Below are 27,808 nucleotides of genomic sequence, written 5' to 3' on the forward strand. Positions count from 1 at the left end.
ATCGTAGTTCTCCCTTTGAGGTAGCGGATATGACGCATGTGTTGTGCAGCGGGTAGCTGGGTGTCGTCCGCAGTCTCCTTTGCTGTAGTTGGATGAATCAGTCGACGTTGACAGTCAATGGGATATGACAGTGCTTTTGTAGTACGCCGCTAACTTTAGCTAGACCGTTAGCTGGCTGTCAGGTCTTTAGGAGTGCGTTAGCCGAAAGAGAGAATTTCCAGTGCCAAGGCATTTTTGAACAAAGTTGTACAATTCGTCCGCCTTAATATCTTTATAAGATGACGCTGATGATGTTTTCGGCTAAAGGAAGCTAATTTAACTTAAGCTAGATGGCTAGCTACCGTGTCATCAACTTGTGAATGTTATAACTTAGTCACTGTGCGGGCCATAATAACCTTATTCATTGGAGAGTTTAGCTAACTAGCCGTTGTATTAGCCGGGTAGCATTACAGCGTGAAGTGAAAATCGAAACGAAGTTAAAGTAGTGCTAGTGAAGCTAGCTAGTTTTAACCCGTAGAATGAAAAAGACACAGCCTGACACATTGGATTTTATTCCTCAAAAAGACATCGTATACAACAAACTTCTGCCGTACGCGGACAGGCTAGACGCTGAATCCAATGATATTTTGAGTAAGATAAAAGGAAACTTGGGCCGAGCTGTTCAGCTTCGAGAGATATGGCCCGGTGTCCTGTTTTGGACGAGGAAACTTTCCACGTAAGTAACACTAATCTCTAATGTCCTAATGTAACAGTTGTTGCTCACTTGGTAATGTTTGCAACATTGAGCCTATTGAGAAGTAACGCAAACAACATATATTTTACCACTGTAACTCGTAAAGTGTAAAATGCGGTGTGTTTATTATATAATACGCCGAAGTGTTTTGTAGGAACTGTGCGCACACTGATCAGTCAAACCGAAAACTTAGATTTGTTTTGCGTGTTTTACGAAACACGGTCGTTTCCTCACGGTCTGCTGTGCTTAATTACTTATAAAACGCTACACAGCTTTGAATGCCCGGTAGCTACAGTCTGTCGGGCATCTGATTAGGGACGCCACGGGTTTCATAATCAGGCCAGTGTCAAATACACAACCTGACCCAGACAGAGCGGCACAGTAGTGGGTCATTTAATTGCTGTTCTGCAGCTGACATTTTTATTTTGAAGCAGCGAGTCAGATGACGGCTCACCAGATATCGCAAAATTTAAATTTTATGGTTTCCTGTCAAGCTGCCTCAAAGGCGGCCCTTGTGCATAACCACCTTTTGATATGCATTATAATAGTTTCAGATCATGTTTCAGTGGTCCACGTGGCTTTCTGTTGAATGTTTGTGCCAAGCTCTTCAGGTGAGGACATATATGGTCTTGCTTAACTCAGTACAGTGCATAAACATGACATTTAACATTTAACCCCCAGATTTCACCAGCAAAAAAATATTGTCGGTATGGATAGTTGATTACATTATGCTGTTTGATGTTGTTGTACGTGGTTGCAGGCCTGCTTTAATCCATTTCAGTCCCAAAAGCTGGCTCATTGCACTTTTCAGGAGTGACTCACTGCCGGATCAGGCAAACGGAAAGTTGACTGTTATGCTGACCCAGATTCGGTTTACCAGTATTTTTGCACTTAAAGATTGATTAAAAAAACATTTTCATTTTAAATTGTCTACAAGCTTTATTCAAGTGTAGTATTTATTTTAAATATGACTTTTCTTAAATTATATTGATTATATTGATTACCAAGTTCATTACATTCCTGTGTCTTATGCATGTAAACACTTTTGACCTCTTATTATCTGTCCTGAAACTGGAGTCATTTTCCCACATTCTCTTCTCCTTAAGGTACATGAGACTGTATGGGCGCAAATTCAGCAAAGAAGACCATGTGCTGTTTATCAAGTTGCTCTACGAGCTAGTGATGATACCCAAACTGGAGATCAGCATGATGCAGGGCCTTGCTCGGCTTCTTATTAACCTCCTCAAGTAAGATTGGTTCCTGTCTGGTTTACTCAACAACTTGTACAGATGTGTTTTTGGTTTCTCCAAGAGTGAAGTTACATTTAAACATGCCGTATGCTCACCAGTGATGATTTGTCTGGTGAAGACTGCATGATCAGGTAGCTTTTGCGTGTTTCTCAATTTCTATACATATGTCATCTTCATCTTAACAGGAAACGAGAACTCCTGTCAAGGGAGGACCTTGAGTTGCCATGGAGACCGCTGTATGAGCTATACGACAGGATTCTTTTCTCAAAGACGGAGCATCTCGGCCTCAACTGGTTTCCCAAGTATGCCTGTGGTTTTAAGTGAAGCCTGCAAATGTTGTTATTAAAAAACAAAGAAATAAAAACAAATGAAAACTGTGCTTAAACTTAGAAATGAGGTATACTTTTTGGTTTAGCTGTTGAGTCAGATTTCACAAATTAGGTGGGATGTTTTTTTTAAAAGCAGCAGAAAATGTGCTTTAGGCAACATTTATTTCACGGTTAGTCTGAACTGCACATATGATAGTCAAATTGCACTGAACAGCTCCTTCACCTCTACATTGTTTTAAAATATGTGATGCAATCATCTTTATTAATCCTTCTTTGTAAAAAAAGCAACTATTTCCTATTCACAACCTCTTTAACACAGCACTTGACCAGCTATGTGGAGATTGGAGGAAGTCTGATTCCCTCCAACTCTCCTGCTATTTGTTAGCCAACTTTTTGTTGCAGTTTTTGTGTGCGCAGCAACGCTGTCTCAGAAAAAGAATGTCCTGAAATGTGCATTATCATATTTATTGTTTTAAAATGACTCATTTCTCATCTTTCTCTAAGTTGGCCAACTCTTCACTCTGCCTGCCAGTGACATTGTCAAATGGAAGGATGTCTTAAAAAGAAAAAAGCTTGCTCCGCGACAAGTCAAATTTTTACTTTTTTCATTTCATAACTTCAGTAGACTGTTTCCCTGGTGTTGACATCCATTTATTTATTTTTCTCAATTCAAATTAAAAGGGATCCCTTGTGATAGTTGCTGTTTAATTCAAATTATGGCCTGGTTATTTTCAAACAGACTCGGTTTGTTATACCTCAGGTGACAAGCTTGTCATGTTTTATACCACGTAATGTTTGTTTTTACCAGGAACTATAGCCGCTATGATTTTTACAGTTTAGCATGACTTTAGAGATTTTACAATGTTGGTCTGTCCTGTGCAAGACGTTCCTTGTGAAGTTCTTAGCAAGCAGTGCGAGGTGCTCTTTTAGGGTGCTATGGGAACATTGCTACTTTGCTAGCAAAATGCTTTCATATTGAGCCAATGTAAGCAAGCTGCTTTGGTTGGTCAGCTAATCCTTGTCCAGCCCATATTAATGCACACAAAAGATAATATGTTGTATAAGTTGCTGCACAAGTAATAGGCACTCTTGTGTGCTGAATGTTTTTTTTTATGCCTTTGTCTCCTTTTACATTCAGTTATCTACGGCCTCGTTCATCCTCTAAACACGTAATGATAAAATTGGTTCAGAGGTGGTAAGGATAAACATTTCTCTTTGTGTTTTTTGTTTTGTTTTGTTTTTACTTTGAATTCATCCTTTGAGACACCATGTTGCATGTGAAAGTAAAAACTGGACACCCCATATGCAGCTTGTGAGAGAAGGAAAAAAAAAATCAGGAGTTAATCAATGTTAACATTTCACCCATATTGGAGACTGTCGCACTGCAGCTAACAAATTTTTGTATCATTCTACTCTTCCCGATAGCAACCATTAGCTCATATTAATAGATGATTCTTTTATTTAACATGTTTTCTTAAATGCTTCTAATCTTTCATGTTATGTTATGATGGCATCAGACTTTGATGACCATATTAAGATGTAGTACAGTTTACAGTATTTATGACACATTGTGAAGCATTCATTATGTTTTATGCTTGACTTTAGTTTCATTAACTCATAAGCTGTCTAGCTTTTTGTTGTTTTTCTTGTTACACATCCCCACTCTAACCTGTTTTGAAGTTCTTGGTTTACTGAGCAGCATTTTCAAGAGTCTAGACGTTTAGGAGCCCAAGTTCTTATAATTTTGTTTTTAAAACTATAAACATTTTTTCTAGTATTTGTAGGTTATATAGCGTGGTCCTTACCACAGAGTGCGCTCACTCACATTTTTCTGCTGTTGGATTTGCATATTTTGGGGTTTTTAGCTGGTGTGTTGTGGGCTTACAGTGTAAACAGTAGATCAGTAGGTTGCAGTTTGGCTTGCACAGCATCACTCATAAATGCGGCTATCGATTAAGAATTAAATCTGTCAGCTACAGCTATCTAAAGACTCGAGTGATGCAAAGACGGATAACAAGCTGTTGAGTGGTATTTTTCAACCAGGCATGGTTTGACTTTGCATGTCAGTAAATAGATGGGATTGTAGAAAGGAGCCTAAGAACTCTGGTTATATCACTCTCTGTCATTCAGTCTTTATGTAAAGGTAATCAAGTCAGGAGTTTTTAATTATTATTTTTTAAACTAGTGGAAAATTCGTAAACGACGCTAATGTATCATATTTGTAACTCTGTTATGTAAGAGTTATGGTGGTGTCAGTTAGAAACAGATTAACATGTACATCTTTATTTTGGCTTGAACCCAGTTAGTAAGCTCAGACAGTACAGGTAACATTTACTCTGCTTGTATTGTCACTATACACCGACCTGTAAACTTTCCTTTTTCACAGCACGTTAGTCAGATGTGTCAAGAAGTTTCTGTGTGCATGCAATTAAACTGAGATTGCACTGATGTGAAAGCTGATTAACTGTAACCAACATCAGTCTTTTACTGACAGCCTAATAAAAAACTTTTCACTCCTTTTTTCATTACAGCTCTGTGGAAAGCGTGTTGAAAACACTTGTGAAAAGCTGCAGACCGTAAGTACACCTTAATATATCAATTCATGAATGTCCTCATTTTACCTTGTCTTTGGATTCAGGAGTTTAATAGTACTGCAGATGTTTGGTTTAATAACTGCGTGTCAGTCAGAGAATCTCTTGTTTATATGCATATTGCGTTTCTTAACCCTTTATTTAAAAGTTGGGCAAAGAAGCTCTATGTTGTGTCATTTTATTATTGCAAAGCTTCAGGTTCACCAAAATAGTACACTTGCAGGTATCTTAGGTGAGCACTAGGATTCGTCCTTAAGTTTGCACTTAGGCAGATAATCCTATTATCTTATCTAATTCTGTCTTGTGTGAGAGTTTCCTCTTAGTGTGAGAAGCGAGAATGATTTGTGGTTTGCTGCTGAGACGCTGTGGATCAGCACTGAGGGAGAGGGAAGGACACTTGGTTTTGTTTTATTAATTTATTTTCCCCCAGGATCACCAGTGAATACAAAATCACAGAGATGGCTAGGTGACCTGAAATAACCTGCAGAGTTTAAATAAACGCAAAACAGACCATGAAAATCCTCTCGGGTCTTTGACCCCTGTGGAACCGTAGGATTTATCCTAATAGCTAAAAATGTGCCAGGTGTATGACTTGTAATCTCCCATCTGTGGGACATTGTGCTCTAACACTGGAATTTCAGTAGCTGCTGCTTGTGTGTACTTGAGTCACTTGTCTGTAATGTGAGCACAAACATGGCAGATGATGTCAACGAATATATACTCAAATGAAGATAATGGTTCACAGTTGAATGCTTTTGCTCTGAAGCCATATAAAGTCTTATTCGGTACTCTAATGGTATTCTGAATAGTTAGAATAATGAGGAAATAAAATTTATATTGATTTATTTTTCACATGTAAGCATATTGCTCTCATGTAAAGAAAAAAAAAATATTGAATGCAGGATTTTTTTTCCCTGGCAGTATTTTTACAACGTGATATTTTCTGTTTTAATGAAGAAAAGTACTTTGTGTGCTTCTACAAATGGCAGTATTGCTACAGAAAACCCCCAGAAAACAAAACAAAGAGTTTGCCTGGATTTCCCAAATTACCAGTTCGGCCCCTGTACTCTTAAATTTGATTTTCTGATCGATAATTCAGAGAATACTTTGACCATTTCAGGCAGAACTTGTGATAAATGGTCACCCTTACATGCAAAAATGACTCCTTAAAGTTGCTGTAATGTGCATTGTCAGTATCAAATCGTGTGACTTGACCACACCTATGAATGTTTAATTCTCTTCTCCGCTGTTCCCAAGAGTAGCCTGTGTATCTGTGTTTGTGTGGTTATCATCAATCTGCTCCTGTCCTGTCTGGATTTGTATTAGCAAAAATGAATGAGAGGCAAATGTCTGAACCTTACTACAGATTAGAATTCTTTTCTTACATTACAACGCAATAAAATGTATTCAGCAATTAGAAATAAGAAATCATATTCAGCATCAGGCAAACTGTTATTTATAATGTTGATAATTTCATAATAGATGCATCTGAATTCGCTTAAGTAGAATCAGCAGTGTTGAAGGTTATTATTATCAATCAATCAATCAATCAATCAATCAATCAATCAATCAATCAAAATTTATTTATATAGCACATATTAAAACAACAGTGTTGACCATAGTGCTTCACAGTCAATAAAAACATGAGACAGTTAAAACAAACAATAAAAGAGGACAACAAACAATAGGTAACAACGCAACAAGCTAAAACAGCCAACTACACAGAATCAAAAGCCAAAGTAAAAAAATAAGTTTTAAGACGTAATTTAAAAGACTGGATAGACTCGGCAGTGCGAATATGAACGGGGAGGTTATTCCAGAGTCTGGGTGCCACGGATGCAAAGGCCCGGTCGCCTCTCGACTTCATTCGAGTCCTAGGTTGTGCTAGGAGCCTGTGGTTGGACGATCTAAGTGCTCTGTTGGGATTGTATGAATGGAGTAAATCAGAAAGATAACTGGGCGCTAAATTATTCAAAATATTAAAAGTGAACAAAAGCATTTTAAAATCTATACGATATTTAACAGGGAGCCAATGTAATTTGGCTAAAATTGGAGTTATGTGTTCATGAATTCTCGTACCTGTTAAAAGACGCGCAGCTGCATTTTGAATTAACTGGAGCCGGCAAAGAGAGGAGTGTTGGAGGCCCGAGTAGAGGGAGTTACAGTAGTCCAATCTGGATGTAATAAATGCGTGGATAAGCTTTTCAAGGTCCTTTAAAGGAAGGAACGGCTTTCTTTGGAAATCTGACGCAACTGGTAAAAGCTGTTTTTTACCACGGTGGACACCTGTTTCTCGAGTTTAAAAGAGCCATCCAGGAACACTCCGAGGTTTCTTACAGTGGACGAAAGATGGCTAGCGAGAGGGCCTAGGGCATCAGCTAACTGGTCTAGTGGAGTGTGACTACCAAAGACTATGATTTCGGTCTTATTCTCGTTCAATGTAAGAAAATTATGTGATAACCAAATTTTAACTTCATGCAAACAGTTGAACAGAGGTTGCAAAGAAGCAGTCTCATTGGATTTCAAAGGTAAATAAATCTGGATATCATCGGCATAACAGTGAAAGGAGATGTTGTATTTACTAAAAAATTATCCCAAGGGCAACATGTACAAAGAGAAAAGAGCAGGACCGAGCACGGACCCTTGAGGCACACCACAATAAATAGGGGCAGAAGCCGAGGAGTGTTGCCCAATAGCAACAGAGAACGACCTCTCTGAGAGATAGGATTTAAACCAAGATAAAACCGTACCTTTGAGACCAACAACATGTTCCTACTTAGTCTAGTCTTAAGTAATTCTGACCCAGGCTTTCTTTCATTGCTGGTTTTAAGTACTCCTTAGAAGTTGTCAGTCTCCAAACCTGATGTACACGTTCAGGTTGTCCATCTTTGAACCACACTTTAAGCTCCTTTGAAGGTTGAGATGTTTCATCTGTTCATATACAGTGACTGGCCATTTTATTAGGTACAACTGTGACTGGCCGAAAACTGAAAATGTAAAAGTTTGTTGGTTCTAGTTGAACTTGTTGTGTTTTTGGATTGCATATTAAACATTTCTCCAATAAAGTGGATGGTAGTGTATTTTTATGAGCAATCATGTAAATGTTGGTGGTATTGTCACCATGTGTATATAATAATAATAATAAAATAAAAAAATAAAAAAAGCAAAACTCTGATTTTGTTTCTCTCTCTACCTTTGTGCAGGTACTTTTCAGAGGCGGCTACTCAGGAGATGCTGGATGAGTGGAGACCACTCCTTTGTCCCTTTGATGTCACCATGCAACGAGCAATCAGCTACTTTGAGCTCTTTCTACCAACAACTCTGCCTCCAGATCTGCATCACAGGGGCTTCAAGTATGAAACCTCTTTTATTCTCTTACATGTACACTGCTATTCAAAGTTTGATGCGACATCAAAGAGAAAGTAATCAAAAATGAGCTATGATATTTAGCAGTATGTCTACACAGGCCTACACAGTCATGTGTTCCAGTGGCAGATTGTGTTACGTAATTCAATTTATTAAAAAACGTCACCAGTTACGCTGGCAGTCCTTATGTTGATAAGGAAAGATTTGCACTCTTCTTTCAACTTTAGCTGCTTGACTTTATGAAGAATCAGCCTTTGTATGTGAGGGGAGGAAAAAAGCTTTTCTTCTGAATAAAGAAGAGATGAATGGAAAGACAGAGTCAGCCTTCTGCAAAAGTAGAGGGTCCCGATACAGATGTCATGACTGCCACTCAGAACTGGCAGGCATAATGGAATAAGTGACTGTGATATGCAAGGGGCGTTTCCCATAGTGAGACATAGAAACAAGTGCTATAAAAGAGAACAGAGGCACAGTTTTTTTTCTATCCTAACCAACTGCAGTGAGACATATCGACTCTTTTTTTAATACTCTGTATTTTTAATGCTTGTTTAAAAAGGATTTTTTTTCAGTTCATTACTATATTAGCCATGTCCTGTCCTTGCACATTATTTTTATTATTATTATAATAAATGATAAATCTCATTGAGATTTAGAACTTTTTTTAAGCAGATGTGTACAAAAACAAAAATTAATACGATAAAAGCGCACATTATAGATGCAAATGAAGAAAAACATGTTAAAGAGTAGTTTCAGTTAGGCAAACCTTTAAAATGTTTCAGTGAAATCAGAATCCAGTTTAATTAAAGAAGTGTAAAGATTTTTCACCAGCAGTAACCATTACTGACTATTATCCTGACTTTTAATTAACAATGTTTAAGAGTGCTGAGGAGATGCCATCTGTTCGTCTAAAGCGTGCTGCACTTCTACCAGGGCAATAAAATATCCTTGAACATACTATTAAATTAATGTTTTAATTTATATTAGGAAAATTTATCATTCATGCACAGCATAAGTTTGGGCAGCCTGAAGCAAGATAATAACGCTAATGAGCTTTACTAAAGCTTTAGCTTTAGCAAAGAAGTAAAACTTTGTTTTTGCATACACCAGCTATAACACCATCAAGATGTCAACCTTCTGTTTCATGGGTACTGAGTAGCTTTTACTGCATTATTGCCCCTTATACACAGCATTAAACGCTGTTTGGTTCGGCAGTATTCTTTAGTGCCCTTTTACTTGTAAAGCCTTGTTTTGTCTTAATTAAAACAGTGGACTCCTTTAAATGAAGAAATGTTGGTTAACATAAACTATGTAAGTCAAAAGAAGACCTGGAAAACTGAGGATTAAATTGCTCATTTGCTAATCAGAGAGACAAAGTAGGACTGCAAATAGATCAGCAGAAAGTGACTGTAATATTGTAACTAGTGGTGGGAGTGATCTCCTGAGGTTTGTGTGACAGCCACAGATAAAAGGATGATGATCCACATGTTTAATTTGGCAAAGATTTTACACCAGACGCCCTTCCTGGTGCAATCCTCATCATTTATCCGGGCTTGGGAGCACTAGGAGTACTCCAGCACTAGGAGTACACAGATTTGTGGTGCTGGGTTTCATAAAAGGAAAAACGGAGTCCACTTAAGTTAGCTCCCTCTGAATTCAGATGTCAGTTGGTCAAGAGCTGAAAAACTGTCTGATACAACAGGGACAATGATCTAAAGAAGGCCTAAAAATCCACCAGGAACTCTTGTCAGAGCCACATATTAAAGCTTTTGGCCTTCACAGCCTCTTGACTTAAAAATATTTGAAACGGTGGGGTAGATCTCAAACTTGCTGTGTGCTTAAACTCTGACATCTTCAAAGAGGAGCAGTTACTAAGTGCAAACTCATGGGTGCTTCTAACTGCTACAATAATATTTTCGAACCAGTGGATTGAGAAATGGTTAATTCATTCTGTCTTTGCCATGGGGAGTTATGTTACTTTTGCTGTTTCCAACATTTGTGAATTGACATAAATGTATATTTTTAAACCTGTAATCAAATTTAATTTGAACAGCTGTGCAGTAGATTGACTGACCCAAACATGGAAATGAGTTTTAAATTATTAATGCTCACCAAATTACAAAGCTCTTTGTAGGACAGTTATAAATAATTCAAGATTATAGAGTTAGAAGATAAAACACTACCCTACATTGTTTTCTGCTTATAGTAAGGGATTCACATCATGTTTAACCAGTGCTCCTCTCCCTCTGCCTGAAGCATACTTTCATTGGTCGGTTAAATGTCACACGTGTGTTATGAACTTGAAAGATTTATTTCCTGATTTTGCTTTTCTGACAGGTTGTGGTTCGACGAGTTGGTCAGCTTATGGGTATCTGTGCAAAATCTTCCGAGCTGGGAAGTTGTAAGTGGATGAATGTATAATTTTTTTTTTTCCATATGTACAACATTTTTTTTTTTTTTTTTAACCTTTCTTATTTAACATGTCGTCATACGTCTTTGCAGCATCTGGTTAATCTCTTTGCCCGCTTGGCCAATGACAACATTGGCTACATTGACTGGGACCCTTATATTCCTAAGGTTTGTTGCTCCTTCCCACTGCACATTACACAACTTAGCACTTGCTTGTTTTTGAGGATTTTGGCACATGTTCCTATGTTCTCTGGGTTTGTATGTCATGTCTATTGCTGGTTATCAAGCAAACAAACTATCAGGTTTCTTTGTTGAGCTTGCTTTCCTTCTTGCATCATGTTTGCGTATTTCCCCGAAGTGATACCAGTATCTGTCACAGATAAACATTCAAAGAACTTGTCAATATCCAGGTAAACACACAAACAATATCCCTGCTAATTTTGTTTGTCACATTGCAGATTTTCACAAGAATTTTGAGGAGCTTGAATCTTCCTGTTGGGACCAGTCAGATGATTGTACCACGATACGTCACCAATGCCTACGACATCAGCCATGTGGTGCTTTGGGTGTCAGCCCTCCTGGTTAGTTTGTAGACCATAAATCATATTATGTTACAATATACCATATAATTTACTGCATTTACTGTACAGTTTGCAATTAGGCATATGTGATATTCTCAGTGATATTCACTGTACCAATTTCAGGGAGGACCCAGCAAGCAAGCTCAAGCTCAGCTCAGTGGCCTTTTCAACAGTATTACATCCTTCTTTCACCCGTCAAATCATGGCCGGTGGTTGGTGAGTCATTTCTTCGTACTTTTGGATGACTGGAACTAAACAAACCATAAATGTAGACTAGCTCATTATATCAACGGCTCAAACTAGCTTGTAAATGGAGAATATAAAAATATATAATATATTTTATATATAATATATATAAATAAACTACTGCTACAGTTAAAAACCTTTTAGTAATGAAATATTAAGAGTTGTGCTCTCAAATTGAGAAACTCTCCTTCGTTAGAACTTAGTTCAGCTTAGTTTAGTATAAATAGCAACAAAAAATAACCCCACAACATTTTGCTCGGCTCAGATTGGTACATGCAAATACACGACACCATGTTTTTATAACTGAAACCTTGTTACTACAAACTACCTGGTGGCACACATGGACCACTAAATACAGAAATCTGTCCCAGTAAACGACCTAAGCTTGCAGAACTTTTGTGTTTACATTCTGCCACACACTAACTTAAATTACTAGTTCAATTCAGAGTCTGCAAACTCCATACTTTTTGTATTATTTTACCATTGATGGTAATGCAGGATAAGAAAAAATCCACGTTTTCAATACAGACAGTCTGAAAGTGTGTTGAACTGTTGATGGTTAAAAACAAATTAAGACATTCTTTAACTTCTTGTCTTAATAAGTGAGTTAAAGCTGTTGTATAACATCTATCATACTAAATCAAAAGAAATCTTGAGTCATGTTGTTTTGATTTCCTTCAGTGAGTGTGATTACATCACTCATCCAGCTTGGTCCAACTATAATTCCAGCGTCAAATTAACAGGGACAGGGGGAATAGTTGCATATCTTTTTCCAGGAAGCCCCCTGAATCTTTTTATGGATTATGTCAGACTCTAGTTCAGAAATAACAGCAGGACACGTGAATGAGATAGCTGTGATACTATTAAAGGTCACTGGCACCCGGGTCACATGCCTTTCTGTTTTGAGGATCCTGTCTTTAATCACGGCAGGTAGCAACATGTCCTGGTACACAAACCTTTGTTTTGTTTAGGGCATGAGTATGTGTATTTAAGGGTGCTGATTGCATAGATGTGAGATGTTGTTTTATTACACGTAAACACTGTTTTGCAATCAACTAAAAAAAGAGTAGCAGCGTGAATCAGCTGACGATCTGGTGGGATGGGAGACCGAGAGTTGAAAAGTTTGACAATCACATGACTGTACTTTGTTGTTGTTGTTGTTTTTGTGAAATTTCACTTATACTCTTCTGATTTTTATGGACCTGAGCTCATGTACAAACATATAAAAGTGTTTTAGTATTATATTGTATATAACATATAAGATGGAAAAATCATAATGGCAGCATTGCTGTGAGCCAAAAAGCTATCATGATCAATAAATCCTCAGCTGGTATGTTCATGATGTCATCTTCTAACAGCACCTTCTACCTTTCAATTTGTCCAGAGTACATGGAAGCCCCCCAGTGTCATCTCTTTGTCATGCATCTATCTTTCTCCCCCTCTGTTTGCATGCGCAGATGAAGCTCATGAAACTGCTCCAACGTCTCCCAGCCAGCGTGGTTCGGCGGCTTCACCGAGAGCGCTATAAAAAGCCCACATGGCTTACACCAATACCAGGCAGTCACAAGCTGACAGAGGAGGATATCACAGACTTTGTGGAGAGTATGATGCAGCCAGTTCTGCTGGCCATGTTTAGCAAGACGGGCAGTCTCGATGCAGCCCAGGCCCTGCAGAACTTAGCGTTAATGAGGCCCGAGTTGGTCATCCCCCCTGTGCTAGAGAAGTAAGTTTGTACTGAAGTAGAGAATCCAAAACGAAAATTTGGCCCTGATTGTGCTTCAGAGTAATCTATTAAAAAAATAGACTACATTTTGTGATGAAAACAAAAGACTGATTGTTCCCTCGCTTTGCCACAGAACATACCCTGCTTTAGAGACTCTAACAGAGCCCCACCAGCTGACTGCTACTCTGAGCTGCATGATTGGTGTGGCACGGAGCCTAGTGTCAGGTGGGCAGCGCTTTCCTGAGGGGCCCACTCACATGCTACCCCTGCTCATGAGGGCTCTGCCTGGCGTCGACCCAAATGACTTCAGCAAGTGCATGGTGGGCACCACTGATGTTCATCTCTGTTATTGCTGAACTTCCTAAAACTGACACAAACTTCATTCGTGTTCCTACAGATCACATTCCAGTTTATTGCTACGTTTGTGACTCTTGTGCCTTTGGTGGACTGTTCGTCTGCCCTGCATGAACGAACAGACTTGACAGAGGTGAATTTCTGTTTTGTTTTTTTTCTCCATCTTTCTGCATTTAAATCAAAAGTGTTACATCATCCTTACGTATGACTTCTGTTCCTTTTTTTTGGCACCTTTAAGGTGGAGAGAGAGTTGTGCTCAGCCTCAGCTGAATTCGAAGACTTTGTGCTTCAGTTCATGGACCGGTATGTGCAACATTAATACAAAACTGTCTACATTAAAGGAGAGAAACTGTTCAGCAGCAGTACAATTCTCCATTGTTGGGTCATAGTTCCCATTCGGTATTCTTGTAGTCAAAATTTAGTTTCATATCATGGCAGAGGAAGTTAAAATGAGTGTGGTAACAAATTAGAAAAATTATTTTCCTCTTTTCTTAACAAATAACTAGATATACTTACTCTTTATAACTGATTTATCTATATACACCAGGAGTATTTTCTATATTCAGTATCTATTTAAACATTTTTTTTCTTTTTTCTCATTTTCCCCTGCATAGATGCTTTGCCCTGATAGACAGCAGCACTCTGGAACAGACCCGAGAGGAAACAGAAACTGAGAAAATGACTCATCTGGAGAGCCTGGTAGAGCTCGGACTGTCTTCAACCTTTAGCACCATCCTCACACAGTGCTCCCTGGACATCTTCAAGGTTAAGACTCAGTCTCGTCTTTTCATGCTGTTACTTGTACATAAACAGTACTATAGAAAAGTCTAATATTGAACAAAATGCTTTCTAAATAATGACGTGAGTGTGAGATGTCTGAGAGCATGTTTTGGGTCATTGTCAAGTTGGATAATGGATTTTGGGGCATTGTTTGGTGAATAAGAATTCAGTCATTTATAGTGAATTGAGGTTTGCGTTTACCTCAACTGCAAGAAGGCAACAAGTATTTGTTTTAAAAGCATATTTATATTTGATTTAAAACTATGATTGATCAAATTTCTGGAAGAAAGATGCCCCTATATCTCCTATTAAAGTTGATGCATTATACTCAGCCCATCCTATAATTATTTCAAATTAAATACCTTCTCTGATTTGAGTTCAGAGGCATCCTTTGTTTGTTTTGTTTTTCTTAGTTTTTAATTGAGCTTTTATTGTGAAGCATTTACAAGCTTACCACGTACAACAACATCTGGATGGGAAGGATGACATAGTGACGAGGATCTGAATGAATGAATTAAGCAGCCTTATTTTGTCAGTTTGGCCCACTTAAATGTACCTGGCATGTTATTTGGAAATATCTAAGTATATAACAAAATATAGCAATGCAAGTTTGTCTTGCTTTAAACCAACACATTTTTATCCAGGGGCTTCTTTTTATGCTCCTTAGAAGGTAAGCTGAGGGCCAGCTGTCATATGTTATAGTTAACTACACCCTAGACATCATCTGAGAGGTGGCTGATATCTGACTTATTAACTGATTCTTGCTATTAAACAATGACAGTGACTGATGTTAGTGGGCAATAGCAAATCTTTGAAGCTTTGCTCAGGGCTGAATCTTCAAAGACGGTTTAATTATGGCTTTAAGTTTCGTTACTTTCATTTTCCTCAAAGGTGAGGGGAAGAAAAAAAAATCATCATTCAGCTAATGGAGGCATTGTTGTTTAGAACATTGATATCTGCCCCAGAAATTCACTATTGGTGCATCTCTGCTTCTAATTGACTGTTTTGGTATCTTTTATTATTAATGAAAATATGTTACGTGTTTTTACAGTATTTATACATATGAACACATTTGTCACTTTGTTTTAATAGGTGGCTCTAGAAAAGGTGTTCAACTTTGCAACCACGAACATCTTTGAGACTCGTGTAGCCGGCAGAATGGTTGCTGACATGTGTAGAGCTGCAGCTAAGGTAAATATCATTCACTCAAACTCCTCGTGGAGCTCCTTAATTTATGTTTCATTTTCATTCTGCTTCTGTTTTCAGTGTCACCCTGCCGAGTCACTCAAGGTGTTTGTACCACACTGCTGCAATGCAATAAATCAAATTGCTGTCAGTAAGTAATGCTCACACAGGAATAGCCATATGTAGTTGATATTTCCAAATACCTGAATCTGGTTTTCCCTCCCTGAATTGATATTATTTACCTGATGCACCCCCCCTTTTTTTTTTTTTTTTTTTTTTTTTTTTTTTTTTTTTTGAACAGATGAGGAAGTGTTGAATGAAGAGGAGCTTGACAAGGAATTTCTGTGGAATCTCCAGCTGCTCTCTGAGGTGAATTGACTTCTTTATAATTCCAGTTAACTTATCTGTTTGCCAATTCCTTACTTAAATAATTCTTTGCCTTAACATTTATTTTACCTTCTTGCTGTTTGCACCTGCAGGTGTCTCGTGTGGATGGCGATAAGATCCTGCCCTATCGCTCTGAGCTGGTTCAGATTTTGCAGTTGACACTCCACCTCAAGTGTAAACAGGGCTACACTCTGGCTTGCAACCTGCTGCACCACATTCTTCGCTCAACAGCCCTCATCTACCCCACAGAGTACTGCAGTGTGCCAGGAGGTTTCCATCAACCAACTGGTGACTACCTACCCATTAAGGTACAAATACCAAATATGCTTTATATATAATACACATTAGTCTTTTTGTCAAGTGCATTTACTGTCAGAAACTGGCTTCAAAGACTACTACTATACTCAACCATTGAGTCAAGGTCAAAATCAGGCACTAGCAATTAGAGACATTTGTCCTTTAACCAGATAAGTCTTAGTGAAGCAATGACCTGGTTTGATTAATTGTCTACTACTTTGTTTAGTCCTTTGATCCTATTAAGTCTCTTCCTCTGTAGAGGCAGGGGTAGTAGATCGTTTGGCTGGATTAGTGTCTTGGACCATAGAGGAAATAAAATGACTCTTATGTGGTTACCAAGTTAAGAGCAGTTGTCAAGTGAAATGTGCTGTGTGCATCTGTTTTAACCAGTAATAAAGAAATCACATACTGATGTCAGCTTTTCTGTTTATCCACTAAACACACAATTAGGGATATCAGTTTTTGGGTCAGTCAGTCTTCTAAAGAATGATTAGATGTTGGTTTTTTTTTTTTTGTTTTTTTTAACTATTAGTAGTGAACATCCAAGAAATAAAAGAAGATTTAATGTATGTAAATTAAAGTTTTTTTTTCTTGAAAAATTAATTTTTTTTGTCTTTAGACCAAAGTTGCATTTGCAAATAGCACCTTAAGTTGTTGTAGCTACACATGGCCCAAACCAGAATAGAAAATATGAAATTCCTGTGATTTATCTTTCTTAATATAATGATGGTAGTGTATGTATATATGTCTCTATGTACCTTATGTCCTCCTTTACAGGTGTACCAATCTCACATGACCATCATCACATATAGAGCAAATATTAAATTCGATATTTTGACTTTTTCATGTTCATCATTCCCCCGCTGATGCATGTTAACCTTACGTAACTTAAATGTCATCAATATTTGTATCTGCAGCAGAATTTTCTTGATAAAGCACCGCAGGGCCATAGGGTGGGTTTTTGTTAGATTAAATAATAACTTGTTTGATGTTAATGTCGTGCAGGACTGGGGTCGACCTGGGGACTTGTGGAATTTGGAAATCCAGTGGCATGTACCCAGTGTTGAGGAGATCTCGTTAGCGTTTTATTTACTGGACCTTATTCTTCAGCCTGAACTTCAGCGCCTTAAGAGATTTGCAGAAGGCGAACAGGACATGAGCAGGTAAGGAACTGCTCTGCTGCCAGAGGTCACTAGCTGTAAACTGCATTTTTTTTGTTTGTTTATTTTGGTGGATTCTGTTTGTGATAGATTTGTGTTTGTTAATTTGTACTTTCAGAGATGATGTCCTACAGAGCCTCACCATTGTTCAGCACTGTCTCCTAGGAGCCGGGGGTCTGATGCCTCCACTGAAAGGAGAGCCTATCCCTGAGCTGTAATTGCTTTGATATGATCAAGAAAACCAGATAAACACATCAGTGATAGTCAATAAAATACAGGGGATACAGGGATCAGAGAAATCCTCACTTTATCTGCTTAATTTTAAATGTTAAACAGTTCTGTTTTTTTGTTTTTGTTTTTTTTCTCCCAGGGTTCATAGCATGGTGAATCTAGATGAGACCACCCTCTATACAGGAATGGAGTATGGTGTGTTAATCTCTTCTTAAGACCTATCGGAAGAAGTTTTTTTCTTCTCACATTAGATATAAATTAAAGGGTTTGTTGAAATATAAACTTACACTGTATTATTATCTCAACCCACAGATAAGTCCAGAGAGAACTACAGAGATGCTATCTGTAGTGTGATGAAACAGCTGCTACGTACGTTTTCACCCACTTATACCCCCTCGTAGGCTTGTGATCCCTCTTTATTCTACAGCGACATCCATAACTTCACTGTTCCACCATCTGACTTCTGTTTTGTCTTCCTGCAGAATATATCCTGGAGCACTCAGAGGATGACACAAAGTCTCTTTTCTCCATCATCAAGGTGGGCAGCCAGTAAAGTAACAGCCAAAATAGAAAATACTTGCATTATATCTGTTTGGAAAGCCACAGTGCAGCATGTCTGAGTTGTTAGGTGTGGGATAATGTGTGGGCATCGACTATCATGGTTCCTGTCTCGCCGAACACAAATCAGTATTTTTGTCTGTGACGTTTTAGATTATCAGCGACCTTTTACACTTCAAAGGTTCTCACAAGCACGAGTTTGACTCCCGCTGGAAGAGTTTCAACCTTGTGAAGAAATCAATGGAGAACAGAGTAAGACTGCTCTTGTATATTTGTACTGCTGTTATCCTGGAAGAAGTCATAAAAAAAAAGCACATTTTCAAAAGTTACAGAAGATGCACTAGTGACTGTAGTGACCTCACCCTTTGCATTTACAGCTTCATGGCAGAAAGCAACACATCAGAGCTCTTTTAATAGACAGGGTCATGCTTCAGCATGAAGTAAGTCATTCATAGAGTAACGGCATTGTAGGTTAGCTTTGGCGTTTTTGCATTTCTGACTTTGATTTTGTCCTTATCAGCTGCGAAAGCTGACGGTGGAAGGATGTCAGTACAGGAGCATTCACCAGGAACTGATGAGAGATCTGTTGAGGCTTTCCACAAGCACCTACAGTCAAGTGAGTTCTGCACGGCACCCTTCAGGAAAAGCATAGTTTACATTTTGTTAATACATTGCCAGTGTGATTTACTAGCTTACTAAGATTTGAGTAGTGTTTTGTAAATGATTAATAATTGAGACTTGTTGCCTTCCAGGTACGCAGCAAAGCTCAGAATGTGTTGTTCACTGCACTGGGAACCTACAATTTCTGCTGCAGAGACCTCATCCCCCATGTCCTCGAGTTTCTCAACCCAGACAACAGCGCTGTTACTCAGCAGCAATTCAAAGTATGGCAGTCAGCTTTGCACTAAAAATTCTTGAACAGTTATTTATATTTGTAGATTTATTTTAATACTGTATCTGTATTTCTCCAGGGTGCCTTGTACTGTCTTCTGGGGAATCACAGCGGCGTGTGCCTGGCCAATCTGCATGATTGGGAGTGTATTGCTCTGACGTGGCCTGCCATCGTACGGTCTGGCCTCAGCTCAGCCATGTCTCTGGAGAAGCCCTCAATTGTGCGGCTCTTTGACGATCTTGCAGACAAAATCCATCGGCAGTATGAGACCATCGGCATTGACTTCTCTGTGAGTTGAGTGTTAAGAATGCTTTCAAAAGTGAATCATGAAATGAGGTATTTGCCTTCATATAGTGGTAAAAGCACAATAGCTCAAAAGTTCCCATCTTGAACACAGATCAGATCTTTTACAAAAATGTGTTATATTTATGTTTGGGAAAAAATGCAAAAGGTTAGAGTTATATGATTAACATAGGCTTAAAGTGCTGACTCTTAGCTTTTAGTTGGAAAACTGACCAAACCATTGAGGAATTCCATCCATTTTAAACACACTTTCATATTTTCAGAGCTCAAACTTAATTGGGCAAATTAACATACTGATGACATTTTTACATTTTTGTCAAGAATCTTCGTGGGCAGTGACTTCCTGATATGTGACACAAGGGCCCCACTAAAAAAAGAGGCTCTTCTTCCTTTTTATGCTTTGCCAGGCCTTTCACTTCATTTTCAGTGCAGCATGTGAAATGCACTTCAGTTGCGCTGAGATCAGGTGACTGACTCGAATGTTACAGAACATGCCACGTCCTTACCTTTAAAAGTCCTAAGTTGCTTTTGCAGCATGCTTTGGATCTATTTGCACTGTAAGGCACTGTCCAATCAACTTTGCTCCATTTGGCTGAATCTAAGCACAATGTATATATCTCAGTCTGTTTCTGTCTTTTTTCACATAATTATTAATTGGAAGTTATACATATCGTGCCCTTCCCATGATGAGCTATTCCAAGTCTTCTCAATACAGTCTTGTTATTATAGTTCCGGTTGAGCTTAGGTTTCTCTTTTCAAAGAATGCTGTTCCAGAGCTGGTCTAGCCTTTTTAAGCTGTTTCTAATCTATCTAATCTGCCCTTTGTGTTCTTGAGACTGATTGCTCCATGTGAGAAGAAAGAACCTTTCAATTTGCTCTAATGAAGTCTGGATTCTTGGACTGTATATCCTGACAAGAATTTTCTTTATCATGGGAATAATCTGGCAGACATCAAAAACAATGATGATCTGTGGTCATCTGAGTCTTTTTACGTGTACTGGTTCCCACTTATGTATCTGGTGGATTTGTTTTGTATTTAATGTAGCATGGTGCACTTGAATTTGGCTATACGTTTTGGGTTCACAGCAACAATTTTCCAATGCAGATGCCAGTCATAGCCTCAGAACTTTTCATAAAACTTTTAACTGAATTGTTCAATCCCATGTAATTCCTCAACAGTTACTGGTTCAACCCCATCAGAAGCTGCACTTTAAGCCCTTTTTAACAATAACTTTAACATGGTTTGGTAGTCGAAGGAATTAGAAGTTTTAATTTAACAAACAGTAAAAGACACTGAAAGTTTCATGATGAGGTCTAATTGAACTAGATCAGAAGGTCTCCAAAAGTTGATTCTGTTCATCTGGACGTAGCGTTTTGCGGGAGAATCGTTTCGTCACTCATCCAAGATCAGATCAGAAGGCAAAACTCTGAAATAAACGCACATGTTGAATTTGTCCATGCATTGGAGGAGTTTTGAACTACACTGACCTTACAAAGGTCTCACTTAAATTTAAAAGCTTGTCTGGTAAAACAATTGTGATAATAATTAATTACTTACTGTTTGTCGTCATTATGAGGCTGACTCCAACACAGTCATTATGCATACCAAAGACAAGAGCTTTTATCTGCTGTTAGTCTGAGTTTACGGATTACTCCCTCCTTATGGGGAGTAATCCGTAAACGTGTCCTTTACACGTTCGGACAAAATATTTTTATAATTATATATAAATTGTGTTTTATCCTTTTCCATGCTGTTAGATCCCCGGTGAGTGCTGTGATGTGGCTAAACAGATTATGACTACTGGGAATCCTTTACCTAAGGAAGATGTTCCCTCTGAGGAAGAAGTAGCACAAGGTCTAAAGAGACAGGAGCTCAAGAACTCCGAGTCTGTCGGGTAAGTTTTACATCAACAAAAAGATGAAGATGACCATACCAACATCCTTGCAGTTGAACACGTGAGCAGCAACATAAACTTCTGAACACTGGTGTAACCTTTCTATTAAAATGCTGTTTTAATCTGCATTCACCCTTACTGTAAGCATCATAGGTTCGACAACAAAATGCATGTAAATAATTACATTCTACATTTTTGTAGGAGATACAAGCAGCTCATTGGCGATCTTCTGGACTCTCTCAGCAACGGGAACTCGTGGGTTTTTTTTAATGCACATACCATATATTTGTGCCAGTGTTTACTTATGACAGCCTCTCACTGTAGTTTTGTTTCTCATTCCAGACCTTGGAAGTTTGAACACATTGCAATAGGCTTCCTTTCTTTGCTACTGAGAGATGACCACCAACTCCCTCCAGCTGCTGTTTTGTTCTTTGTGAAAAGCCTCAACCATGAATCTCTCTATGTCCGTAAGGTGCGGCATACACGCGTAGGAACAGAGCTGTGATTTCTTTTCTTTTCCCAGCAGCATATAGATGTAGTACAGCCATTGCTATAAGGAGTTTGCTTGAAGTGTCACATTTTGTCCTTTAGGTGGCGATATCAGCTGTGGCTGGCATCATGAAACAAATAAAGAGGGCGCATAAGAAAGTCCCTGTGAGCCCCTTGGAGCTCTGTAAGCATATGTTTTTGTTTATCCCCCACTACTGTTTTTGTGTATTCTTACTGTTTCTAAAGGTCATCTCAAAATCTGGATTTTATCTTTGATAGGTGGCTTGAAACAGCTTAGTGGCACTGTAGCAGGGGATCGCACAGACAACCAGTGGCTTCAGTATAACAGCAGTACCCTTCCACGCACACAGGTGGACTGGGATCAGTGTGTGTTTGTGGAGAAAACCCATTGGGGATACTACTGCTGGCCAAGGTTATGATTTTATAATGCCTGCATTTCTTTGTGTTTTCCTTATGTGACTCTTTAGCTTTCATTCATTCATTTCTTTTGCTATCTGCTGCTTTAGCAAGAGATTCTCTTCCACACTTCTTCTTTTCTAACTTTGTAATTGTTCTCCAGAAACCTGATGATGTATGCGCCACAGGAGGAGCAGCCCACGCAAAACCTGGCCAGAGAGGAAATGACAGAGGTGCATACAAACAAGCCTGGGAAAAATATAACACACACAGTGGTGTGAAATCATGGTAACTGCAAGTGCAAAACTTTTATTTTCCGCTCTTCTTGACAGTGGGAACAGATCATCTTTGACCATTTCTCAGACCCAGTGTTCATTAACCAGTTCATTGAGTTTCTCTCACTTGAAGACCGTAAGGGCAAAGACAAGTTCAGCCCACGCAGATTCTGCTTGTTTAAGGTGAGGTAGTAGATTCAAAACCAAGGGGAAAAAACAGCTGAAGTGAATAAATGCAACTAATTTGCCTTCTCTTTTTCGCCTAGGGATTGTTCCGTAATTTTTCCGATGACTTTTTGCCTCTGTTTCGGCCACATATGGAACGTCTAGTGGCAGACTCCCACGAGAGCAAGCAGCGTTGTGTTGCGGAGATCATCTCTGGACTGATCAGAGGCAGCAAGCACTGGAGCTTCTCAAAGGTACAGCTCCAAAACAAGATGATCCTCATCATTCAGGTCTACAGACTTTCTGTATTTATCAAGCTATAACTTTGGGGAAATCCACATGTGGAGATTTTTTTGTTATTGGCATTAAACTACGTGTGGAGGCCATTTAAGTGATCGCACCACCACCACTCTTATTGTGGTTGTTTAGGTTAGTTATACTGTGTTAACATTGTCCTTGGTCATTCCATTTCTTCAACAGGTCGAGAGCCTTTGGGAGCTGTTGTGCCCATTGCTCCGCACTGCCCTGTCAAACATCACAGTAGAAACGTATGCAGACTGGGGTACATGCATCGCTACAGCCTGTGTAAGCCTTGTGTTCATTATTTTCTATCCTTCCACCTCCGTCAGTCATCGTACCATCCAAGTGATTGTTGTTTCTCACGCTGACAGGAGAGCAGAGATCCACGCAAGCTTCACTGGTTGTTTGAGATGCTAATGGAGTCCCCAGTCAATGGAGAGGGAGGCTCTTTTGTCGATGCCTGGTGAGTAAAAAGTTACATCTTTGAGGAGATGCTGATGCCGTTGTCGGTGGGACTTAACAATCTGACACTTGTAATGGTTTTTCTTTTCAGTCGTCTATACGTGCTCCAGGGTGGTCTAGCTCAGCAGGAGTGGAGGGTACCTGAGCTACTCCACAGGTTGCTGCAATACCTGGAGCCCAAGCTCACCCAGGTTTACAAGAATGTACGCGAACGCATTGGCAGGTGAGATGCTTTTCGCACCCAGATTAAGCTTAAATGTGTCATCAAGTTATTATAAATTCGTTTGTATATCGTTTTTCTTTCATCCTCCCTCTCTACTTTTCTATCCTTCCAGCGTGCTCACGTATATCTTCATGATTGATGTCAACTTGCCATACACTCAGCCCACCACCTCCCCACGCATCTCGGACTTCACGGAGAGAATTCTGTTGCGGCTGAAACCTTTAAATGAGGGCGATGAGGAAATCCAGAACCACGTGATTGAGGAGAATGAGGTGGGAGTGCAGGATGAGAGGACTCAAGCAATCAAGTTACTCAAAACAGGTGGGTGGTTGATCTGTTGTCACTAACCAAATCAGTTTCTTTGTGAGACACACTCGACTGTGGCATTTATGAAATGATTCGTCCTGTGAATTTCTGCAGTGCTAAAGTGGCTGATTGCGAGTGCTGGTCGCTCCTTCTCCACTGCTGTTTCAGAACAACTGCAGCTGCTTCCCCTGCTCTTCAAGGTGAAATACTCACATTCAGTCTTAGCTTAGCTACCTTCGTCACTACCACCTTCAAGTTTTCTTTTTGTTGTGTTGTATACACTATAACATTTAACCCGTTGCTGTCGTGTTTCAGATTGCGCCGGTTGAAAATGATGACAGTTATGATGAATTAAAGAGGGATGCAAAGACCTGCCTGTCTCTGATGTCTCAGGGACTCCTCTACACAGAGCAAATCCCCATGGTCCTCAGTGTCCTACAGGAGGTAGGTCACCTGGCCGATGTGGCTGTCGCTCAGCTTTTTACCTGCATCACATAACACTGGGGTTTTCACTGATTATCACTGATCATAAAAGAAAGGTTCAGTGGGAAAGACAAAAGAATCAAAGGCATCTGATTATACTTAAATTTCTTTGACATTATGTAATCCTTTATCTGTCCATGCCTGGTATACTGTATTCATCATTGTTCCAATAAAAGGATTGCAAAGACAAACATGCTTATTGTGTACACCTGAAGTATGTTGCTGATGTGAGGCTGGCTCTGTTGCTGTGTGTTACAGATTGCTGGCAGCAGCTCCTGGCACGCTCGCTACACGGTGCTCACATACCTCCAGATAATGGTTTTTTACAACCTGTTCACATTCATGAGTGACCAGAAGGCAGTGAATGATGTGCGGGCGCTGGTGATAAAGCTGCTGGAGGACGAGCAGCTTGAGGTAACTTGAAATGTAAAGATGAATGCAGAAACATGTACCTGGAGTGGCATGAGCAGGAGCTGGAACCTAGCTTGAAGATAAAGAAACATGTGACTCTCGGATTATGTAACACTCGCCAAGCAACTGGCCACTATGTGCTTGTTTATGCTAGCAGGCACTCGCACTGTCTTTCAGCTTCACTGTAGTGATTCAGCGCGCTCCTCGTGGCTCTCTACTCTCTTCCCCCTTCCAGTCCTTTAGCTGTTGCCATGGAAACCACAGGCTGCAGTAATCTGTTGCTATGGAGATAACGTTTCGGATTGAACGAGAGTGAAAGGGAGAAGGATGGAGTAGAGACAAAGAAGAAGTGGGGGATGGAATTTTTGTTTGGCCACTTAAAGTCCCCTGAGCCTAATTTATCGGCCTTAGTGATGCAATACGTTTGTCTTGTTGTATTTAAAGATGCCTGTCCACTGAAAAACACCGGTCTAAGACTGAGAACTCCATTGAGAATAGAGCTAAAACAACATGCTACGAAGCATTTGGCTCCCATTATAGAAAAGCACTGAGTCCCCAGCTGGCTGTTTAAGTCCAGGTAGCCGGTGTATTTCCTAATGGGCCACCCTGCTTCTGACCCCGATACTGCAGCTATGGCATGCCTGGTACCGTACAGTAGTCATCGAGGTGCCAGAGCTCATGTGTCAGTACATAAATGTACTTATGCTGTGCCAACATCGTTTTGGGTGGAAATATGAATTTGAACCAGTGTTGTTTGAATATGAAATTCTTAAAAAGCATTCATTCTTTGATGGAGTCACATGCCTCTGGGAGCACCAGTAATGATTAACACACAGGGGTCCAGGCATTATCATAATTGGATGATGAGTCTTAAGCCTTTTAAATGCATCAGTCGGTGGCCAGTTACCAGATGCAATCCTAACCCATTACCTATGAGCAAACGTCAGCTTTTTAATCTGTTACCTCAGTTGGATTGTTTTGTGTCTTGTAATTGGTGTTATGTCCATCTCATTTTCGGCCTTTGTTTTCTAGGTAAGAGAAATGGCCGCCACTACACTCAGTGGTTTCCTTCAGTGCAATTTCCTGTCCATGGATGCCCCAATGCAGGCACATTTTGAGGCTCTCTGCAAGACTCGCTTGCCTAAGAAGAGGAAGAGAGATCTTGGCTCTATAGTGGACACCATCCCATCGGCTGGTAAGGAACTTGCTAAGAGTTACCTACCAACCAAAGATTGTGTGGGTTTTTTTCAGTGTCATTTGAATTTGAATGGAATCGCTACTCTTGTGTGTTTGCAGACCTGGTGCGCCGCCATGCTGGTGTTCTCGGGTTGAGCGCTTGCATTCTTTCTAGCCCATATGACGTCCCCACCTGGATGCCCCAGCTGCTGATGGACCTGAGTGCTCACCTCAATGACACACAACCCATTGAAGTATGTGTGGTCAGCGATTAATCGCCATTTATTATGGCATATCCAAAAGCTAACCATCACTTCTGTGGCGTCTCCTTTTAGATGACTGTAAAGAAAACCCTGTCAAACTTCCGACGGACACACCACGACAACTGGCAGCAGCATAAGCAGCAGTTCACAGATGACCAGCTGCTCGTCCTCACTGACCTGCTGGTCTCTCCCTGTTATTATGCCTAAAACCTGGTAAAGAATTATTTTACACTGTTGCCAAGTCATTACTGTCCCTGACTGTATTGTCTTCATTTTAACTAACTTTTTACATTTAATCTTTTTTTGTGTTTCATTGGAAACAGTTTGGAACAGCTCCAGTCTGTGCAGACATCAGCCTACATTGGGGAGAGGACCTGAGTGATTGACTGAGATAATACACAACATCCCAGCAGCATCAGATGAAGAGTGGCACTCAGAAGGATTAAAATGTTGTGTATTTATGTATTTAGCTCATTTGCATTTCTACTATACTTAATATTTAAGGATCCATCATAGCAGGGATGAATGGCCTGCAGTTTGTAACATTACTGTACAGATTTTTTGTTTTCTTTTTCTTTTGTGGTTTGCGTGCATGTCCACGTATGTGTGCGCGCGTGTGTGTGTGTGAAGGTTGATGGATGCTTGAAGACATCAGCCGGTGTACCACACATTTCTCAGGATTATATCCCAAGTATCAGCTCTGAGCCAACACATTGTCCAGTGTAGGACATACTCTATCTTCCAGCAGTGAAGTGTTTGGTGCAAGCCAGAGAGAACTGAACAATGGTCTCTTTAGTTTAGACTTACAACTTGCAACACACAATGTTTGTGTGGTTGTTTGATCTATATGTGGTTATATGCATCGTGTATGTGTATATCATGGTATAGCAAATATGCACAAACATTTATTTATTTACCTTTTTTTTTTTTTTGAAGTGCTAAGTTTTCATTATTGTATTTTTTCTTTTCATAGAGAGTATATCTGAAATTAAGTAGATGGCTGAGCTGTGGGCAGCGGAGCCTGTTGTCAACTACTCCTGCAAAGATAGGGAGAGCACAAACTCCCCGCTGCTGTGCTGTGTGGATTGGAGCACAGTGAGATCACTCTTTGACGTGTCTCTGTGCACGAAAAAGAAAAACTGCCTGTCTATAATTATAACCCTTTCCTTTTTATCACAGGTACTATTTACTTTTTAACATAAAGTAATGACTTTGGTTTGCAGTATGGTTTCCCCTGATGACTTAAAATCAGCATTGAAGCCTTTAGTACCTCACTAACTAGAGTAGTGCCAAAACTGCAGTGAGTTTTCTTTCCCTTCTGTTTTTTTTTCTTTTTTCTTCTTGCTTTTTTTTTTTTTAGATATACTGTTTGCTTAATTAAAGACAATAAAATGAAAATATGTTTTTAACAAAAATCTGCATATGAGCGTTTTCTTTTTTTGTCACATTTTTATTGGGATATTATATCAGATACTGGACCAAAATTTAAAAAAAAAAAAAAAAAAAATCAAAGTGTGCAGCATTAGCTTCAGTGTTGATATTTTTAGAACTAGTTTGTTCCAACATGCAGA

At 39.4% G+C, this 27,808-nt stretch overlaps 1 protein-coding gene across 2 annotated transcripts; it reads left to right on the forward strand.

Moving 5' to 3' along the window:
- Positions 1-27,652, forward strand: psme4a (proteasome activator subunit 4a). 2 transcript variants are annotated; one of them, XM_086259795.1, is made up of 48 exons: positions 1-715; positions 1,840-1,980; positions 2,169-2,285; positions 3,451-3,507; positions 4,844-4,888; positions 8,107-8,256; positions 10,604-10,667; positions 10,769-10,843; positions 11,134-11,256; positions 11,380-11,472; positions 12,960-13,225; positions 13,359-13,545; positions 13,623-13,712; positions 13,818-13,882; positions 14,194-14,344; positions 15,452-15,550; positions 15,626-15,695; positions 15,846-15,913; positions 16,024-16,239; positions 17,234-17,391; positions 17,507-17,602; positions 17,759-17,814; positions 17,932-17,988; positions 18,102-18,157; positions 18,331-18,429; positions 18,555-18,617; positions 18,698-18,793; positions 18,930-19,061; positions 19,149-19,358; positions 21,131-21,267; positions 21,469-21,522; positions 21,610-21,739; positions 21,859-21,940; positions 22,036-22,189; positions 22,337-22,406; positions 22,506-22,631; positions 22,715-22,867; positions 23,094-23,198; positions 23,285-23,376; positions 23,467-23,598; positions 23,711-23,919; positions 24,019-24,104; positions 24,220-24,348; positions 24,646-24,801; positions 25,831-25,993; positions 26,095-26,228; positions 26,310-26,450; positions 26,561-27,652. In XM_086259795.1, the coding sequence occupies exons 1-47, from the start codon at positions 519-521 to the stop codon at positions 26,442-26,444; spliced, it is 5,544 nt and encodes a 1,847-aa protein (XP_086115921.1). In that variant the 5' UTR covers positions 1-518; the 3' UTR covers positions 26,445-26,450; positions 26,561-27,652. The 2 variants fall into 2 exon arrangements, with proteins under 2 accessions (XP_086115921.1, XP_086115922.1); XM_086259796.1 differs by lacking the exon at positions 3,451-3,507.
- The last annotated feature ends 156 nt before the right edge of the window (positions 27,653-27,808 follow it).

This window comes from Aulonocara sp. 'chitande type north' Nkhata Bay, linkage group LG13 (genome assembly GCF_057382095.1).
Source record: "Aulonocara sp. 'chitande type north' Nkhata Bay isolate Kocher_YH1m ecotype deep benthic linkage group LG13, A_spYH_male_GT1.1, whole genome shotgun sequence".
Lineage (NCBI taxonomy): Eukaryota > Metazoa > Chordata > Actinopteri > Cichliformes > Cichlidae > Aulonocara > Aulonocara sp. 'chitande type north' Nkhata Bay.